This window comes from Mus caroli, unplaced genomic scaffold, assembly GCF_978045245.1.
Source record: "Mus caroli unplaced genomic scaffold, Mus_caroli_1 scaffold_1, whole genome shotgun sequence".
NCBI classification, from domain to species: domain Eukaryota; kingdom Metazoa; phylum Chordata; class Mammalia; order Rodentia; family Muridae; genus Mus; species Mus caroli.
Genome location: NW_028227256.1, coordinates 47882023 through 47903483, shown reverse-complemented (window position 1 = coordinate 47903483; position 21461 = coordinate 47882023). Strand labels below are relative to the sequence as shown.

The 21461-nt window shown below is 37.2% G+C and overlaps 1 protein-coding gene across 1 annotated transcript in view; it reads right to left on the bottom strand.

Annotated features, from left to right (window-relative positions):
- Tmeff2 (transmembrane protein with EGF like and two follistatin like domains 2) overlaps nucleotides 1–21461 on the bottom strand; it is a 261844-nt gene that overhangs the window by 111647 nt on the left and 128736 nt on the right. The window contains exon 5 of the mRNA XM_021157724.2: nucleotides 6239–6335. Within this exon, the coding sequence (XP_021013383.1) occupies nucleotides 6239–6335 (97 nt within the window). The remainder of the gene's footprint in view (nucleotides 1–6238; nucleotides 6336–21461) is intronic.

Genomic DNA, 21461 nt, shown 5'->3' with positions numbered 1-21461 from the left:
GAAATTGACCCTCTGTATGACCAAGCTATGTCATTCCTATGTGTATACACCTCTACTACTCATGCTCACTCATGCTCATCATTATAGCCAGGACATGAAAACAGCACATGTTATTGAGTAGTGAATAAGGTCACCGAAGACCCAGAAAGACAAATGTCACATGTTCTCACTCTTGTGTGGAAACAGCATCAAATCTTTATATTTGTATGTTGACTATGTAGTGTGCATAGAATCCAGGAGAGCAGGAAGAAGTTAATGAGGTGGGGAGTAGGAAGGAAGAGGTTATTGGAGGAAGGAAGGTAGAATGCAGGTGACAGGAAGGAGAGATATGCGGTGGGCTAGGCAGGGAGAGGGATGAGAAGGCGGCTCAGAGTGGGGATGAGCGTTAATCACGACTAAAGAAATTTACTTTACAAAAGGCTCCACAAATTGGGATGACGCCCACCCCACAGAAGCCATGGATTGTCCAGTAAAAAGCCCAGTGTCATATATGGGATACCTCCCCCAACTTCTTGGTCAGAAGTGTCCGAAAGACCCCCAAAATAATACAGGTTATTAACATTGCTCTTGAATGACTACCAGAAGTTGGTGGTTAAACACTATTGCTGAAGCTATTACACTCATCTGGTCACAGGACTTAGAAGAATCAAGGTGGTACTGACCAGGAGGTTTTCTTCATTCTGGCTAGTTTTCATGGCACTAGGAAGTGCTAACTCAGACTAACGATAGCCTTACCTACCCGTGAACCTTCTGAGCTAAAATTATGGCCAGTATGGCAAGATGCATTCAAACAACAATACAACAAACAGTAGATTTTCTAACATGGACCTATGATATTCTTTTGTGTGAGTGTGTTTGATTTTACCCATTGTCTTCATGAGTAAATTCATGATAGAAAGCAATTCTAATTTGGGTTTACCACATTTACCATTGTGAGGCTACAGCACCAAGGAAGTTGATAAAAAAGAACCACTTAGGTGAAGTCTGGATAAACTCAGTTTATCATAAAATTATGATTAATAAGCATGTTTTCCTTTATTTTATACACAACCTTATTTGATATTTTCAACCAGAGATATCCAACATGTGGCACCAGGTCTATTCAATGTTGGCCAGTAGTAGTTTTAAAAGAAGCCATTTTCTGTGTTTACTCGGAGTTGTCTTAATTTACCCTCTCAAATTTACAACCAGAATGCACTGAAGTCAGCGGGATCTAATGTCTAATTTACTTATACGTATGGTGAACTCCAGTGCCAAGGATCATCCACGGCCATTGCCCTGTTTCAAATATTCATGAGTCTCCACGGTCCAGAATGCATTAAAGGAGGGAGTGATGCCAACAGTGCATGGTCTTCCTAGTGACGAGGAGTCTCCTCGGATCAAAGGAGCAAGATGCTAAAGACTTCAGACTAAACTGTCTTTGTGAGAGATGCTCATGAAAGGAATGCCAAATTGTACACCCTGCTCCAACTACAGAACATCAGTGAAACAGCAAAACAAAAAGCACTATGTGCTCACTCTAGTGAACTCTGGATACTGGGGCTGCTGCTTCTCTGTCATTCCTTACCCCTGCAATCTGGCACCAGTATTTTATATCCACATGGGATAGTATTTCAGGACTGGCAAGCCCTGTTGGTGCTTTCAGAGACGAAGGCGTGGACACTGAGAAATTAACAGCATTTGAGCCTATGCAAAATTGCCAATGATAGCTACATGGCACATAGCACACATTGCAAAAGCAAAGTTAGAGCAGCATGAGGAACTTAAATCAGTCACATAAAGCACCCCCATATAATAATCGAGGTTCTCCCCTTATGTTGTTTGTCAGTGGCTGCACCTGCTTCTAACACCTGAGCTCTCATTCTTGATCTATTCTGACACTCTGGAAATATTAGGCACTCAGCCAATTTCATACCCAGACATTCCTATGATCAGGCCCAGCTATCAACTTGCTTTTAAAAAATACATTAAATCAAGTATCAACCCCTGGGCTCTGAACTACTTTTGACTGACAGGACCAACGAAAAAAAATTCCAGGCTAATTACTTCTAAGAACCAGTTCCCAGTGCATGGGGTTCCTAGTGACCTACTTTGGACTCACTGAGATAATTTATCAGGTACGATAATTAAAGGAATATAAAGCAGTGTCTAAAATGAAGCAACTATCAAAATTATTTGCTGAAATCATAAGTTCTTATTCCCAGTGCTATCAGCTGGGGTTCTATCACTTTGCAATGAGTCAGTTTTCTCTTATTTAGAAGCCATTCTTTTTCTGAATAAATTACATTTGGCAGGATGTATTTGAGATTCATTTTGATGTGTAAGTTTTGATTTTTTTTACAGTGTAGTTGTAAAGAGAATAATCTTCTAAGTACTTCCTGTTTTCCTTCCTTTAACTCCTCCCATGAACAAGCACAAATGTTCCTTTCTTCATCCCAGGGCTTCTACTGTTTTGAAGTCAATCTTTAATAAAGAATAGCTCTCATCCAGCAGAGGCTACCCTGCAATGTGGACAGTTTCTCTTGCTTCAATTTTAATTCTGCCTTTTGAAAGTCAGATCCATTTTTACACAGAAGTAAATACCCAGAGCTGAAGGCACTTTTTCAGCAAAGGTCTGGCTTTCATATGGAGAAGCATCATTTTCTAGTTTTTGCAGTCTTGATATTTTCACAAGAAGAATAGGGCAGGAAAAGAGTCTCACACTGAAGCCACAGAACATGGCACTTCATCTTCCATCAGATTATAATCAATCTGTTCCCTCAGAACACGTGTTAAGTATCACGTGATTAGTGTAGCAGCCTATCAACATCACTTTCTAACTCTTATTTCTGTTCCTGTATTCAGCTCTCTTACCATTTTAAAAATTTTGTTTGCTCATTTGCAGTGTGCTTTGGTCCTTAACTCAAAACCTCCCCTAACAATGGAGTGTGATCAGCTGACTGTTCACAAGCTTTATAATGCTAGCAAAATATTTATCTTCCTTTTGAAAGAGCTTTGAGGAACTAGGCTTAACCCCATAGCAGAATGAAAATATTCATATCCTAGGCCAGGTTTAAAGAAAGATCAGAATAAATTTCATACTTTTGTGTGTAATGGCATTTGTCATTAGTATTTATTTGTATCTAGTTGTTATTTCATAAAGCCAAGAGGGATGACATTTGTATGCATGAAACTGCTCTTTAGTTGATGTCAATGAAAAATGTGCTGTGTTCTTTATTGCCACACGACCCAAGAAAAATTTTATGTTTGCAAGGGGTCCAGTCATAGTTTCATCCCAAATTAATAGTGTCAAAGCTCTCCTGTTGTCATGAGGATTCTATAGAATAGTATGGTCAGATCACTCCCCGAGTGCTAACTATCTTCCTTTATAGTCTCTCTCATTCCATGGCTATTTAGCTTCATTTATTGCTTTATTCTCATGTCCTTCAGCTGTTTACAATCTACTTCATGGTCAAAAAATAAAATATGTTAACAAACAAAGGTATTTAAGTAAATGAAAATCAATGTACTGGTGTCAGCACCACTCTTTATTGCTTACCTTGGACATTTTAAACACATTCTCTTTCAGCATTAACAACTTTCACTCTTGTCTGGGAAGTATAATGATGTTCTTGGCTTCCTGCCCCCACAGTCTCTAATCTTCACAGCTATGGCCACTTAGTCCCCATCTGGAGGTTCAGGATTATTCTGAATCTTGGAACTGATTTTGTCCCTAGGCTGGGGCATACAAAATACCCTAGCCAAAAGATAACCGATCTAATATCCAGTCATCCTTCCCACTGATTTCTTCTTGACCTTGGAAGAATCCATATTTAGGCTATATTCCTTCTATCTCTGGTCACTAAGGCTTGGCCATTCATGGCAGGACCACTAAGTAAACCTGGATTAGTACCTAATTAATCCTCCTGCTTGATGCGCAATTTCTGGAGACTCTGCCGTGACCATCCTGTCTCTTTCATAACAAGGCTATTTCTGAAGTCAATTTGTCATGCTAGGACCCTATGGACAACTGCTTAGCCTTTCTGTTGCAACTAGTCTTGCAAAAAATCCTTGAACTACATTTATATAGTTCATATTTTAAATTATGTACTTTGAAAGTGTAACTAACTGTCAGTTAAAACTGATCAGTTTAAAGGTGAGAAATTGGAAAGAAAGTTTTTTTTAAAGTCTCTGCAAAAGAAATACATGTTCTTAATGGCCGAGCTATGTTGCAGCCATCCCCCACCATGTACAATCGTTTATAAAGGAAAATGATTGACAGCCTGAAGACTGATGGGAAAGTAGAAATGAAGCCAATGATTCGTCAGTCATTTCTTTTAATGCAGCGTTTCCATAATCATTTAAGTAGTTTCAGAAAAAGACTAAGTTTAAGTTCTACTTCACTGAAATTATGATTCATTAAGTTTAGGGTGAAACTAAAACGTTTAGAGAATCTCAAAAGAAATTCTGATGATCTCTTACCCTTTGGACTATAAATTTATCAACATTAAGATGCCTGGGGTGCTCTGAAGAAAATATACTTCAGATTTCCTCAAGATGCCTCAGCTAGTGCGTGAATCACAGATGTGACCCCCTGCTGTATAGTAACTCAAGGTGTTTGGTAAATCTGGAAAGGCTACTGATGTCTACTTTTATGGATAGATGGTTATTCTGTCTGGCTGTTTCCTGGCAGTGTTCACTTGTACGTGTCCCAGTTTACTCAGATGAAATCGTTACCTCATTCTACATTAAAATGCCCCATAAGTGTCTTGTGTTTCATTTCTGCCAATGTATCATTTTCATTCTTATTTGAAAAGTGCCCCCTTTCCTTAAAGAGATTCTTTCTACTCTCAGAAGCTTATCAAAATGACTATTAGTAGCTCTTGATAAAGAGTTTTTCATATTGAAGATTAGAATGGTTGTCTGTTTTCAGCAAAGATATGAAAGAGAGAAAGAAAGAAGGGAGGGAGCAAGATGGAAAGAGGGGTGGAAGAAGAGAGGGAAGGAAGGACAAAGAAGAGGAAGATAATGGGAGAAAGAAAGGGAGGGAGACATAGAAGATGGGAGAAGAAGGAAAGAAAAGAGAGGGAGGGAGAGAAAGAGGAGGAAGAAGAGGAGGAGGCAGAGAAAAGAGAAAAAGGAAGAGGAAAAGGAAGAGGAAAAGGAAGAGGGAGAGGAGGAGGAGGAGAAAAAGAAGAAGGAGGAGAAGGAGTAGGAGTAGGAGGGTGTAGTGTTAGTGGTTATGGTGAGAAAAGGAGTGAAAGGAAAAGACTGATTGCTTCTTCAATATCCAGACACGCCAACTGTCTGTGATCTAACTCAATGAACTTTGTTAAATGATCAGATCAGGACCAATGCATGCAGATGATATAGAAAGCTAAATACTTAACATCCATTCAAAGTAATGAAAATTATCAATTGTTCAGCTAACTTTATTAGAGAAATGGGATATTCTGTAGAGAAAAGGAAAACCTGATGCAGGAGGGCAGCCTGGAGGTGTCTTGGTTTTGTTTGTTATGGTTTTTGTTTTGGCTGACGTGTCTTTTCGGCTTGTCAGTGTGTATGCACATGTGTCCTCTGCAGTTAAATCTGCAGTTATTCAGACTCACAAATCCTAAAATTTACGTTAGCAATTGCTGTGGATTGAACACTCTCTTAACACATATGTCTAAATTCTGCACATTGACTTGTATTAGTGAGATGGTTTGGGGAAGGTGATTATGTCATGCATCCTGAAGCCTCACTGGTTATTTATTTACTAATTAAAGGGAGACCCTCAGCAGATGCTATGTATTCTTCAGAGTGGATATTGGACTTTGAAAGCTCAAGAGGGCTTGGCATAAATTTCTGCTATTTTCAGAAACCCGCTATGTGGTAGTTTTGTTATTCCAAACTAAAGAAACTTAGAAGTTATCTGTTGCTTCTTGATGGAATTTTTAAAAGAGACATTCTCATACCTATGATTTCCCTTTCTGTCCAGTGAGACTGACCATTTTGGGGTTCTCAGTGACAGTTCCGTTTCCCATGCAAGCATCTGCTTGCCCGAACCACCTCACAACAGCGCTTACTCCTTACCGCCTCGGCAAGTCAGAAGAAAACAGAAACTCTAACAACGTGATGGTTGAAAAAGTAGTTACTGAACCACAACATGAACAACAACAACAACAAACAACAGCAACAACAACAGCAACAACAACAACAACAACAACAACACCCTCAATCGCTGACATCATTTTGAGAAACCAAAGCAGCCTCTTACCAGACATCCTCAGCATCTTCATCACACTCTGCACCAAACTGGCAAATGTCACAGGTGGATGTCTCCTTCTGACTGGTCTCTCCAGAGCCTTCATGGACTGTGGGACAGAAATCATACATGAAGGGCATGCAGACAGGTGTGCACGGTAACAACAATGCTGGGAGAATTCCCTGTCACAGTTGCTGCTTCCAGATGGGTTCGCTTGCTACTGGACTCCATGAAAACGGCACATTTCTCTCCTTTCTTCCTCAGTTTAAAAGATACATCAACAACACTGTGATACTCATGGGAACAAAGTGAATGCCTCTGTCCTTTTATATGTGGCACAGCCACAAACAAGAGTGCATATAGTGGTTTTGAAAACTGCTTAGCTAATAAATATAAGAGTTGTTTCATTAAAAGGGATTTACACTGATCTCTATAAATATTTATGAAAAATATTTTGTATTTTTTCATTTTCTGACTTTTGGTTTTCCAAGATAGTGTTTCTCTCAATAGTCTTGGTTATCCTGGAACTCACTCTGTAGACTAGATGGGGCTCAACCTTAGAGATCCACCTGCCTCTTGCCTCTTGAGTACTGGGATTAAAAGGCTCACTATCGCCTGGTTATTTTGGGTTTTCTTACTCCTAAAGTTCACATTTTTCATTCAAAGAGTTGCAATCTTTAAAATATTAGATGAGTAGTCTTATTTGATGCTTTTATCTCTCCATTTTCCTGTTATGTACTTATAAAGAAATCATATTGATTGTATGTATTTAAAAATAATTTTCAATTTAAGTCTTTGTGTGTGTGTGTGTGTGTGTGTGTGTGCATGCATGCATTTGTGTGCACACACTGTAGTGAGTTGGGGTGCCTGTAGCAACCAGAAGAGGGTGTCAGAACTCCTAGAGCTAGTTATTGGTAAGCCACCAGATCGAAATGCTGGAAGCTGAATTCTATCTCCTGAGAAAAGAGAAAGAACTCTCAACTATTGATTCCACTCTCCAGCCACAACTTTTATTTTTTACATGGCTATCTTGAGTTATGAACAAAATTGTATTTACAATATTAAGGCAGCTACTGGTTGATATTGGTCCTTTTGCTTGACAGTATAAATATGAAATTGGCAAAATGCAAACAAATAAAAAATTAGCATCACCAGATCAGCACAAAATGATGTAAGAAAGAAAGAAAAAAAAAACATTCTACTGATTTGACTGCAAAGCTGAGTAACACCTCTGCAGTAATGGACTGCTGTGTACTCAGTGAGAACAGGAAAGCTGAAAACAAACAAACAAAAAAAACCAGCTTTACTTACAAATGAAACAATGTAACAATCTGATCAGTGCAAATACAATCAGTTGTCACAGCCAGAACATACACTTTGCCATCCTCTCCAGACACCAAATGAGTTTCAAAGAGACCTTTTGCCAGAGGTCACGTGATTTCAACAGAAAGGTGGCCTAACTCCTCCACACATCTCAGGAACATCGTATGAAGAAATAATTGACTAACACTCTTGGCCCCTTACGTCCAAACTTCTTTTGCTATACTATCATTTCTCCTCATTTTCTCACTTCTTCTTTGCCAGTTAACAATTTTTTAGTATTTACAAAAGTAACTATCTTTCTTGATTTTAGTTTATTGCTGTGAAGAGAAATGATTTCATGAATAATCAAACACAAAGGGCCCAGAATGCCTGTGGGAGAGTTCTATTTTATGGCTCTGTCAAGAAATCTGGGGATGGACTCTAAGGTAATCACACTTTTCTTGTGCTTGTTGCTATGTTCCAATGCTATCTTTCTATTTTCAGGGTGAGAAGTAGTCTTAACTTGTGTTTAAGTTATGAATTAAATGGCTCACTTTCATGGCAAACGTATTGATGCAATTGCTTTTAACATACAAGGTTTAGGGAAAAACTTCCCTCTGAGCTTCTGGGGAAAAGGAGTTTAACTCTGATAAAAAGACAATAGATACATCAATCTACCCTACCACTCTAGTACAGCAAGGCCATTAGAGTGGACCATGGGGATTGGAGAGAAGCTGAGGCCTTACCTCAGGGGAGAATGAGAGCTGAGGCTGGTATCTTTATTACTTTCTTATTATTAATGCAACACAGAAGCTGCTAATGGGAGTGAGCCTTTTAGTGTTAGCAGGATTAGCAACTCCCAGGCTACAACTTCCCACCACTCAGGAAACATACCACAGTGAAGGGAAGGTGCCTAATGATGGGAGAAAGCACTTAGGAGCAGGACCACTGCCTTCAACAGCTGAGGTCCTGGCTTAGGTATCTACTGGAAGAAATGCAGGGGCACATTTTGCTAACTTGGCAAGACTGGCCATGGCACTCTTACCTGAAGCTACACTATAATCCATGGAAAGGGAATTTTGGGTAGAAATGCCATGTTTGGCAGTTTTCTCACAGGGAGTAGTAATTCAGAGTAAGACATAGCACTCTAAATACACGTCAAATAAAATGTGAATACATAAAGTCATCCACAAGAAAACTAAAGAAAATATTTCCTTTCTAACAGTTAAACAACAAAAACAAAGCCCCCAAGCTGGACCGCTGAGTTAGAGTCTATCTGAAGCAACACCCAGAAGATACCGGCAGCATCAAGCACCTTCATCATCTGGCACCAGAAATGCTCAGGGGCATCTAGAAGTGCTGTTAAAATAGAGTCTTTCTTATTCAGTAGGTGTGAGGAGCCGCTTCATGTTCTTCATTTGTTACAGCCCACAGTGCTGGGGAAGCTGTCCCACAGACCACAGTTTGAGGAGAAAGAGCAGCATCGTGCATCATTTCAAAACACAATGCACAAGCTATCAGTGGGCAGCAAAAGTAAGTGAGTCAGAGCCAACATCCCTGGAGCTATTGTAACAGTCTACACTAGACTAGAGAACATTGGTGTGTCTTACTTAGCAAGAATAAGCTGTATTATATAACAATTTTCTCGTCATACATAGGTACTTACACAGAGGCTGGTACAGGAACTGTAATTCTTAATAAAGGTCACAGACATAGAAGCTGGCAAACCACTGATTTAGCACCTGTTATAAGCTCAGTAAATGTGCACTACACGGGACTGTTTGCTTGTTTGCCTGCTTCCTACATTACTAGAAACAGTAATGAAAAGGAGAAATGCTTAATTGTTTGTATCCGTACAATGATTGCATGGGAACAAATGCAAAATTTCCCCTAAGTTTTACTTTCACAGTGCATTTACATTTTAAACTCTTCTATTTGAGCTGTAAAGTAGAATAATTATATCATTTTATTTAATACAACAGGGTTTTTACAAGTGGTTGAGAGGAATTCAAGGGACAAGAAAGGTTTAGCTCCTGAAGACACCTGGCATTTGATACACTATTCTTGACTGGAAACCTACATATTCCATTTAAGGAAGTTTGGAAATGGAGAAGTACAAGAAGTGATTGGATCTACCACTTCTAATCTCCCTCTCTCATAGCTTCTCCTAAGGGCAGTTACATTACTTCTTCTTCACGTTGTTCTGGCTCTAATCAGGTGTTTTCACTGCTCCTACACACTGACGTGGATCCAGAGCCCTGTTCTCTGCTTATCTCACTGTTACGCCTCCACTAATAATGCTTTTAACCTGGGGTGGGGGTGGGGGTGGGGGAGGATACTCAAACAGTTTTTCAATATCCATTTTCTTGAGAACCTAGCAGAAACTGACATTTAGCAACACAGTCAGATCTAAAGGCAACCTTTTGAGTTTGAAGAATAATATCGAGACGAGACATAGTGAGCCATCTACTACTATCTTAGTAAGCTTCCTTATGTCCCTTCCCTGTGACCATACTTCCTGTCACACTGCCCTGTTCATATGTGGGCAGGTGGGCATCTGTTCTTTGTCACTGCAGTCTAATTTTAACTGTTCCAGAATGTGATGTTAATGGAAACAGACAGCATACCATCTCTGGGATGATCTTTCAATCACGATTTTTGAGAGTCAGGTAGTTGGAGTGTATCAGTAGTACTCATTCTTAGAAGTTTAATATTACTTTAAATACTGTGTGACAGCTTATTAATAATAATATATAATACTTATATATATATATAATATAATAATACTTATATATATAATATATATAAGTATATATATAATATATATATAAGTATATATATAATAATACTTATATATATATAAATAATAATAATATAATACTTATAAATACTGTGTGACACCATTCTCCTGTTAAAGGACAGGTAGATATTTGGAGCTATTAACTGGTTACTATTACTGGGCATCAGTGTAGCTCTAGAGCTCAGTGGTAGACTATGTAATTAGTAGGCATGAGTCTATGAGTTTTATCTACAAACACACACACACACACACACACACACACACACACACACACACACTGGAGCACATTGGGAGGAAGACAGAAAAAGATAAAAATTATAATTTGACATTTAATGACAAAAAGCATTTATAACTAATTTTAGCTATTATTTGTGTTTCTACATGATGTTTGCCTATGTGTATACCTCTGTGTGTGAATGCAGGTGTGCACTGTACCATGGCTGCCTATGCAAGTAGTCAAAGAGCCGGAGGGTTTGGTCTTTGCATTCTGCTTTTAGCCAGGATTCCTTTGTATTTGTTTGTTTCTCCTACTGTGTGTCTCAGGATGCTGGCTGGTGAGCATCCAGGCATTTCTCCTGTCTCCACTTTCCATCTCCACACAGAAGCACTGCGACTCGGATGACTGGGCTTCCATGTGAGTTCTGGGTATTAGAACTCAGGACCTCATGCTTGCCCAGAAAGTAAGGTTTACTTTCTGAGCCATTGTCCCCATCCCATCAGCATTCCTATGAACAGCATTTTATGCATATGTTTCTAAGTCTCTTGAACTATTTCACAGTAGAAGTTTTACTGTCACAAAGTAAAATATTGTGGCTGATGGTGTTTTACTTTTATTCTCAAATTTGGGGATGTGTTAATATATTTTGGATATGAACATTTGCTCAGATACGTCTTATAATTTTTTCCTTCCTTAAATGTGAGCAGAAGTGTTTATTTAGATGAAACCAACGTTTTCCTTTTATGACTTTTATTTTTATGTCATGTTTAGAAAGACTTCTACTCAAAGGTAAAAACCTCTCTGCTTTTATAAATGTTAAAGTTTAGTTTTAAGCTCAGGTTTGTGATCTACCTCAAATTGAGTTTTGTGTTTCATGTGAAGACTGAGAATCTTTCTCCCCCAAGTGTGATTTTCTCTTGATCTGTAAGTGTGATAAAATGCATTAATTTTCACATGTTAAACTAACCTTACACTCTTGGGAAAAATGAAGCCTGATTTAGTATATTGACTTCTTAATATGTTACTGGACTTCATTTTCTATTATGTCCATCATTTCCGTACCTGTTATGCTTTGTTGTAACTCTAATTTTCTTTTCTAGTGTTCTGCATACTTCGTTTAGGAGTGTACAGAGTCTACACTGAAAAGAGACAGACGTGTAGGAAGAGGATGCCTTGTCCACTGCTTGCTATTCTCCAGTATAGATGAACTGGAATGACTTCTATCATAAATTTGACTTTTTTTTTGCATGATGGAACGTAACTCTCTCATTTTAATGAGCTCTGCTTTTACTTTTATTCTTTCCTTTGTGCTACATTCTTAGGATGTAGTTCAGTAAGTTTCAAATTCATTAACACCTTATTTTCTAATAGAGGTACTATAGGCTAATTTCCCAACACAAGTTGCATTAGCTGTACCCTACACATCTTGACATCTTTGCATTTCCCTTGAAATATCTAATTTTATGCATCCTTTGAAGTTTCTTCTCTAACCCATGGATTACTTACTATTTTGTTTCTGATTCCAATATTTAAGCATCTTTAAAGGTTTATTGTTTTACTTTTGGTTTATTAATTTAATTCAATACTTTATTTTGTCATAAATAGAAACATTATTTAATATTTTCAAATTTATTAAATATTGCTTTACAGTTCAAGAAAAGATCTATGTAGCACCTTAGAAATTACAACTCGCTTCTTCGAAAATGTATGTAGCTCTTGTGGGGAATAATTTCTTATTGATGTTAAGTAGTTCATGACTGATAGTGTTACTCAGTGTCTGTATAAATGTGGTGGTTTTGGTTTCTATGGTATCTGCTAGTGACAAGAACACAGAAATCCATATTGGTGACTGTAAGGTTGCTTCTTGTTCTTTGCGTTTTGACTAATCTTCTGAAATGTCTCTGGAATGTAGTAAGACTCTCCAATCATGAGTCACCTGACTTTTCTATTCCTATCACCCGATTTCTTTGGCTTTGTTTCAAATTTAGTATACCTAATCTCTTTCTTTCAATTTGTTTAAGAGTCTCTCTTTAAGAATTGATTTTAATTTTTCATAAAGGTTATTAAAAGGCATTTCTTGTAAACAACATACATTTGAGTCATTAAAAAAACACTTTGTGTAATTTTGTGTAAACACGAGTGTTCAGTCACTCATTCCACCTTAATGACTAGTATACAAATATACTAGGCTTTGAGCAAGCTTGAGTTTGGTTCATATTTTCCATCATGACGTTTTGTTCCTCTTTTCCATGTTGTGCTTTACTATTTGTTTATTTATTTTTGATGAATTAATACTTTTATAAACTTTGTTCTATTTTATCTCATCTAATGATTCTTGGGATAGAAGCTGCATTCCTTTATGTTATTAGTTTGGTAGTTACTCTGAAATAACAATATGGATCTTTAATAATTATGATATCACCTTGTTTTAGTGATCATGAGAGTACACTTCTAATGATTCTCTCCTAAGCTTTACACTGTTATGATCATACACTTTCTTTGTACCCTCATGATAAAAATTATGAACATATGGAAATTTGCTTTAATGGCCATCCTGCTCTTTTCTGTTAATTTAACAAGCAAAATGACAAATAATTCATTACTAATGCTCTGTCGATCATTCATAAATGGTTGACTTTTGACCTAGGTGTGCCCTAACTCTTAAAGACTTGCCTGAAGTACACGTTCTTCATGGAAAACACTCCTGGAAAAAATCATTTCCAGAGCGTATTGCATCATTTGTATCCATTATTTCTTTCTTATTTCAGAATGAAAGTATTATATGCTTCATGACACGGCTGTGTGACCTATAATTCTATGATGCCACACTTTGCATTCTGACATGAGCTGGCATTGAAATGTGAGAGCAACAGAGAAAGCACTGACTTGAAGCTGTGAGAAAGCTATCATGTGCACTTGTACATTCTTGCTTTTTCTGTTTGTATAAAAGACACATGATAAAATATGTGCTGCTCTTTCAGCCAGCTCCAGAATGAGAAGATGTATGGGACAGGGCCACAGCTGACCACAGCAATGACGGAAGAAATATGCCATAGACACTGCAAGCTTCTGGGATTCTGAAGTCATTTGTAACTGTAACTTTACCTATGGAAAACAGACTAATAAATCACTGGCTGGTGTTATTAATAAATTCCAAAGTCACAAGCATTCTCGCACCTCAGATTCTGCTTGTTTCCCTTATCTACATAACACTTGGCCTACTTACTTCCCTCATAGCATGTATTTGTATCTTTCATCGTTTCCCTTTATTGCTAGCATATGCTCTACAATGGTTAAAGCATGTTTGCTTTGTTGCACTTTGATTTTCTTCCCAGATTATACTAACATTGCCAGTCACTGTACAGCTTCCATTTCCTCTCCATGAAGTTTTAGGTCAGCATTTTGTTCTACATATAAGATGTGTTGTTTACATTAAGCATACCATCAACATTAAAAATAACATAAACAGAGACAAGTAAAAATATTCTGTGCATTGAATGTCAAATGGTCCTTTTAATTATCAGATAGTATATTAAAAAAAAGATTTTGAGGTTGAAAATGTGACCCACAGGTCCAGTTTCAAGCCCACTCCAACTATTATGAAGCTGAGAAAATATCGAATATTAATTGTATTCTATGCAAACTCTAATATGATTAGTTTTGAAGAATTATAACAGTGCTTTTCTCCTTCTATTTATAGTCAATAGGAACTTGATTCCAAAGTAATTCTTAATAGACGTTGAAGGTTTTTAAAAAATCTTTTACCTATATAAAGAGTTAATAAATGATTTTATTCAGTGTATCTGTAATAACTGCCATCATCTTGTTACTAAATTATAAAAAATGATTTTTATTTTGGAAGTTCTATAAATATGAATGTCCTCATCACAAAATTGCCAAACTGAATTTACCCTCCAATAGAAGGTAGACTCCCTTTATAGATCAGGAAGGCAGTTATGGAAAATATACACTCATTCTTTAATTTCTACAACTGGCTTATTTTGTATTCTTTGGCCAGTTTTCCTCTCAGACATGTCTCTCAGATGTGAGTGAGTTATATGTAACAGTTAACATGGTACATGTCAACAGTTCCTAGAGGTTGAGAAGCTTTTAAATTGTTTGAGCCACACACTACTATCTTTTGTATTTTCAGAGTTCTCTCTGGAAATCCCAATATGAATTTGAAGTAAATAAGAAGTAACTATTTTCCCCTTTTTTAATGCTTTGCCAGGATATTCATCACTTAGATAACAGCCTGCTACATATTGAAGTGCCGGAGTAAGAGGAGTGGCTCTCTGATTGACTATTGCAGAATTAATTTAACGTAATGCTTTGTATGTGTCCACATCATGCCTCATCGTGTGCTAATACTTTAGAGAGAAAATATATTATTGTTATTTTTATTGAATATGTACTATCCAAAATTTAATACAAAGACAGACAATCACATGCAATTTTAATTGAATTAAATATCCCAAACTAAAGATGGCTAAAACTGTACTTACACAAAGTGCTTTAAAATTCTAATGCAACTTGAAAAGTGCAAGACACACGTTAGTCTTTTTTAAAGATGCTATTACAGAAATTTTAGGTTTTTTTTTTTAACATTTTAGTTTGCTAGAACTTACAAGTTTATTTAGTAATTACATATAACTTATTCTCTTCAAAACATTGAAAAATAACTTAGGAGATTAGTACAGAGCTACCATGTTGAGATGTTTCTACTGCCGTCATTTAAGCCTGACTGATCTAACTTAGTTCCATCTGTGTTAGCAGTAAGTACAATTACTCAAACAAAGCAAAAAGAAAGACAAATGAAATCAAGAAAGAGGAGGAAGGAAGGAAAGCCAACAGGCAAGTAAAAGTCTGTCTGACAGCTCTAAGTGAATCTCAGAGCTACTTGCTATGCCAAACTCTATGAAATGATATCATATCAATTATATGGTAATTATAAGCAAAAATAGTCTTATTATTCAAAGCATAATTAATACAAACCATCCTATGAATATTCATATGAAATAATTTGAATTTTTCTTTAATGAACGTTAGAAAGATGAGAAATTCAGTTTTTCAATATTTTATGAATATTAATCTGGGCTACCGTAGGCTATGGTGGTCCCCAAATTTTGATCAGAAGTACATGTGAAAAGCCTAGAAGTTACTTGGTGGAAACAATGAATGTAGATGAGACTATTGTTGTACAGAGTGGAGGACAATGTGGACAGAGAATGAGACAGGAAGTAGGTAGGTCCATTTCAGACCAAGAAATGGATTTCTGTGGAAGTGATATGAGGCATCAATTCATATTGAGGGGAATGATAGCATAGACAAGTTCAGATTTTGTCAGTAGAGAATGGGGCAACATTATAGAAGTGTGTCCTAGAAGAGACTGGATTAGCGCAAAGTTGAGCGTTGTTAACGGAAATAGGAACATATTTTTTCTGTAGAAAGAGGGGAAGGTTAGTAATGTGCTGAGGAACTGCCACTATAAATAGGTGAAATAGGTCTGGTCTGATGGGAACTTTATCGGTTCTGTCTCTGTCGACCATGGCAATCAGTTAACATGATACAGTTATAAACAGAAGATGTAAAATACTGCCAGACAATGATCGTGACTAAAGTTAAGACCAACGTCTTTCTAAGTCTTCTCTACAAATTTGCCTTATCAATGAATTTTTATAAATAAATAAAATGAATAAAGATATATGTTGATTAAGTATACTCCTGCATGTTTTTAGTCTAGTGCTTTGTGTTAGTAGTATAAATATCTTTTGTAATGCACAGAAGTTTCCATTTATGTATAAAATCTAATTGCTAACTGCATTAGCTTTTACCTACTTATTGTTCATTTTAGTGGAGCCTTCATAAGCAAGTAGAATGCTATGTTTGTGCCCTATTATGCAATGCCATCACCACTGCATACTTCAAATCCCATCATTTTCCCTAAAGTTTTAAGATAACTTTCTATGGAGCTGCTCTCCTTATTCCCAAACTTGCCTTTATCAGATGTATAACCTATGTGTCCCACTGAAATGAAACTCAGACCATGACAATCAGATCTACAGTGCACAGATCTACCTGCTTGACTACATTCAGGCCTACCACTAGGAGAGTGTGCATAGATTATTTCTCCAGCCCAAGATTTTTCTGTAATAAAGAATCGTGATGTTTTGCTGAGCTCACAGGCTGGGGTGAGGATTAAACAGGAGAAACGTGCAAATGTTTCTCACCCTCTAACTTGCTCTGACACCCAAGGTGTTAACGTTCAGTAGGTGCTGAAAGTGAAGCAATATCATTCTCTTATTCCAAGTGAGGGTATTGGAGGAAGTACAAATGGCCCAGCATCTCTCACGTCCATCCTTGGACCACTGAGTAAATTTATAGTGGTGACTTAACATTTTGTGAAGACAAAATTACAATTTTAAAGCAAAGTGACAACACAATAATCAAATTGTGCGTCTTGGTCAAAGAACTACAAGGCCTGTGGGCAGGACAGGCGAGTGGAGGCGTTTGGAAGCGGATGCCCTCTAAAGCCAAGCCCTTTATCATGCAATGGACCTGCGGATAAAGATTACATTAAGGATATATTCCTCTATTTTGTTATGGATGAGGACAAGAATGGAATCAAGAAACTTCTCCACTTCTTTTAGAACTATCCTCTTTCTGGTGCTCCCTGTTCAGGGGTTGCCTGACAATGTTATTGTCTAACTTCTGCATCTATAAGAGAGTTGCAGACAAAATTTATAAAGAAAAAAAGCTTAGTTAATTATATAACTTATTCAGATAAGTAGGCCAATGAAATAAAAGGATAATAGTAAAAAGGCAATTTTGAGAGGTCAGAGCTTTTTATAAAGCTTGCAGCTACTGCAACAATTATTTTAAATGGCCTGCAATATTTTCCAGTCCACTTCTGCTTTAATGGCAGAGACCTTGTTTATTTTATTTTATTTTATTTTATTTTACTTTATTTTATTTTATTTTATTTTATTTTATTTTAGTTTAGTTTATTAAAATGGCCTATACTCTAGGAACATTGCAGGCAGGACGTAGTGTTTATGATGAGGTTAAATAGTTGACAGATCTATGACTTCTGCTTATTTTCTGTTGGGAGATCTTGCTTTCTTCCTACAATTTCTTCTTTGCTGCCAGCCTCATTCACTTGAGTCTGTCTGTCATCTTCTAGTTCACATCTGCCCCTTGAACACAACTTTGTAGTGTGACTATGGGTCTACCTCTAAGAATTGCTAAGTCTCTCTTTAATACTGCTCCTCCTACACAGCCAAGGGAGGCAGCCCTGGAACTGAAGGCAAAAGTTCTCATATACACTAATTCAAATCAACATACATATCAAGATAAACAAGAAGAGAATGTATTCTCAAGTTTATAATGCAAATGGTCAGATTTATTTTATTTGAAATATGAAAGAAAACATGACCATCTAACACAAAGAAAATATAAACTAAAGCAATCTATACAATGGTCTGTAGAATTCAAAGAGCTAGTATAGGTTACAAATTAACTAAGCTGATTGACTTCAAACAATTGACAGAATCCTTAGCTCAGTGTAAAGGTGTGAAGTGAGAAGAAGTAGTTGTAGCAAATTATCTGGGTATTGAAAAGGGATGAACATTAGAGGGGAACTTGTTGCCATGAGGTGGTCAAGTCATCCAAAAAGAAATCGATAAAGTTTATAAAAGTAACAATGTTTTCCTTATAATCCTGTGAGGCCAGCTTTGCAAATGTGGTATTTTCTGAGCAAGTAACTTTCATTCAGGTCTGTGTCAAAATTTATAGATACTTCAAAATTGAACATTTACGCATACTTTAAGATGACAAATCATATTATTTTCCATATTTTAGCTGCATTTGGCAAAGTGATACCTTCCAGTCTGGGGAAAAATGCAGCTGTTACAGCCACATGCTTGACAGATATGGCAATTAGTTTGTCTGTCTCATGATTGTTTTAAAATGACAGAATTAAGGTACATATTTTTTATAGTTTTCAGGTATAAAATGTGATTTATACTTGTGAGTGAATAAAAATACACTGATGTATATGTTAAATCCAAGAAGCAGACACTTGATTGGTCAGAACACTTGTCCTAGTATAACATGTGTGCTACACTGACAGAGTAAAGAGCAAAATAAAACACACTGGTAGAGAGCTCAACTAGTGCTTAACTTTAAGACAATTTTCACTGTTTAGACGGCAAAAAAGCATTCCTAAAAAGTACCACATATTGTCAATAAAAATGTAAATGACATCTTAAAAAAATACCAGGGAGTTAAGAAAGAAGCTATTTGAGTTCAAAGCCTCTGCTGCTTAAAATAACTTATATACAAAAGGTTTCATGACTTATCCTCAGTCAACAACTCTCCCCTCACCTCTAGCCTATGTTATTTACACTGCTGAGGGGCGTATCTCTTCCTCAAGGATGTCTACCTGTTGCTATCACTGTCCATGTGAGCTGTCTCCTTTCTGTAAGGCTGATTCAAACTGTAATATGATACAGAGGTGTCTGCCCAGTCAGTAAGGATGGGCTCGCTGTCTCTCTTCATCCATTGCTGTTAGGGTGTTTGTACTCTTAATAATTGTATCTTGACCTATGCTACTTTTTACATAAAATAGTTCTTTAATGTTATGTGTAATATTGTTTTGCTTGCATGTGTGTACGTGCATGATGTACATGCCCGTGAATGTTGGAAGAAGACATCAGATCTACTGGAATTAGGGTTAAGATGTTTGTGAGCCATGTGGGTGCTAGTAACTGAGCCTGTGTCCTCTGCAAGAGCAGCTAGTGCTCTTAATTGCTCAGTCATTCCTCTCCCTCTATCTGTTATCCATCTTCCTCTATCAATCTGTTATCCTCTATCTGTTATCCATCTTCCTCTATCAATTATCTATATTCTTAGTAATTGTTATCTTTTCAGATTTCAGAATAGTTATCTAATCTTCCCATTGTCCCAAAAGATCTTAAAGATCAAAACCATTGTCTCTCCCCTCTTCTATTTCCTTCCTCTTTCTATCTTTGTTGTGCTGTGTGTTAAACCTAGAGTCTCAAGTATGCTGTCCAAAAGTACTCTTTCTCCCCAGTCTTCATTCCATCTCATATCTGTCATAACACAAAGCTGAAAGTAGAAGCATCACAGAGTGACTTTCAGAATTTGTGAACTTTGAGTCAAAGCACACTTAGATGGTTATATTGAAATTTAGGAGTGTGTGTTAGTGTGAGGTCAGTGTTAAGAAGAGAGATCAGGATACCCCAGTAGTCATTACTAACGTTGTCATCTAACTGCCTGTATATAGCTCAATATTACATTTTCCAAATGTTCTGTGCACAGTGATACAGGTCAGACTTGGGCTGCAGCATTCAATTGCAGATGTCAGGCTCTACAAAGCACTCCCTCCTTCCTTTGTGAAGGGCACCTGAGAAAGGCAAATGAGAAGGACAGAGCAGGAGGTTGTGTCAGATAATAGAAAAAAGGAGCACTTGAGGAGAACTGACCAGCTCTTCTAACGTGTTGGTTACATGTATAAAGTCAATAATTGGTGACACATCTTTTCATATCCCTGAATGATCACAAAGGACAAAGTCAACTATTTTGACTTAGAATACAAGAACTCTGCAGTGGACTTGTAATGAGAGCAGGAGATGAACTACAGTATGTCTCTGCCACTAAGTTCAGGTGGATGAATGTTGCTACCCACAACTGTGCATAAGCTAGCACATCTTGAGTGTTAGGTGAAAATGTTGAAAGCCACTGGGATACCCTTGATTTCCTTGCTTCAATTTCACCCCAGTTGATGCAATTCTCAGAGTTAACTCTCACTGAGAGAATATGGAAAGGGAGCCAGCTGCATGCCCACATGGAACAGAATGTCACTGATGTGAACTCCAACAGCTTATCAAGTATAGGAAAAAGTTACATGAGTGAGGACCTGTGAATAAGGACTTTGTGTCAGATGTGGTGGTCCTGGTCTGTAACCCTGGTACTAGGGAGGCTGAGCTAGGAGGACCATCTGAATTTGAAGTCTTGTTGGGCCACAGTATGGGAGTCTTTTAAGAAAAAGAATAAAAGGCAGATTACTGGTTGATGGAATTGTTAGTGGCTTTAAAGTGACACTATGGAAAGGAGAAAGTCTTCTACTCTTGTCTGAGGATCAAATGTAGAAGTGGAGGAATCTCTAAGGGGAGTGTGTCACTCTTGTGAGGAAAACCCAGGAAGATATTGTTGAGTCATTTAGTACGTCTGACCTTATTCTTTTAGTATAGCTAATAGTGTCAAATAATTGCCAAAAATGAAAGAATGTAATGTTTTGTGCCACTCAACAGGCCAATTTTATTTCCCCATAGCACACCGGAAATCTTAGGAATCATTACAATTTTGGAAGCTACAGTTACATACACGTTTTAAGCAATTTTAAAGACTTCATATAAAGATCAAATTTTAGCTGACTCCAGGTATCCCCAAATGGAAAAGTGTTTATTTTTCCCTATTTCAAAACATACCCTTGTTTTTTTTCACCCAATTTATAACCACACAACGTTCATACTGTTGCTTTACTTTCATCTTCAATGCTGCCTGGAATTCTTAATGCATATCTGTATTTTTAGATCAGATAAAATGAGTAAGAAGTTCTTTCCCTGAAAAATATAGAGTGTGACTCAAAGAAAATGATAATGAAATGAAATACTTAAGGCCTTGTGAAGTATTAATAAGCAGCAACTAAATTTGTCTGTATGCTTGAATCTCTAATTTTGTGTCTCTGAAGTGGTGGTCTGATGAGGCTGTGCCCACGCACGCAGGCAGCGATTTTTGGATGGAAGAGTAAAGGGGGCAAAAGAACTGACTGCATGAGGTAGTACCTGGTGACTAGTCCTGTTTTTCCTGAATTGTACCCAGTTTTGAGGATA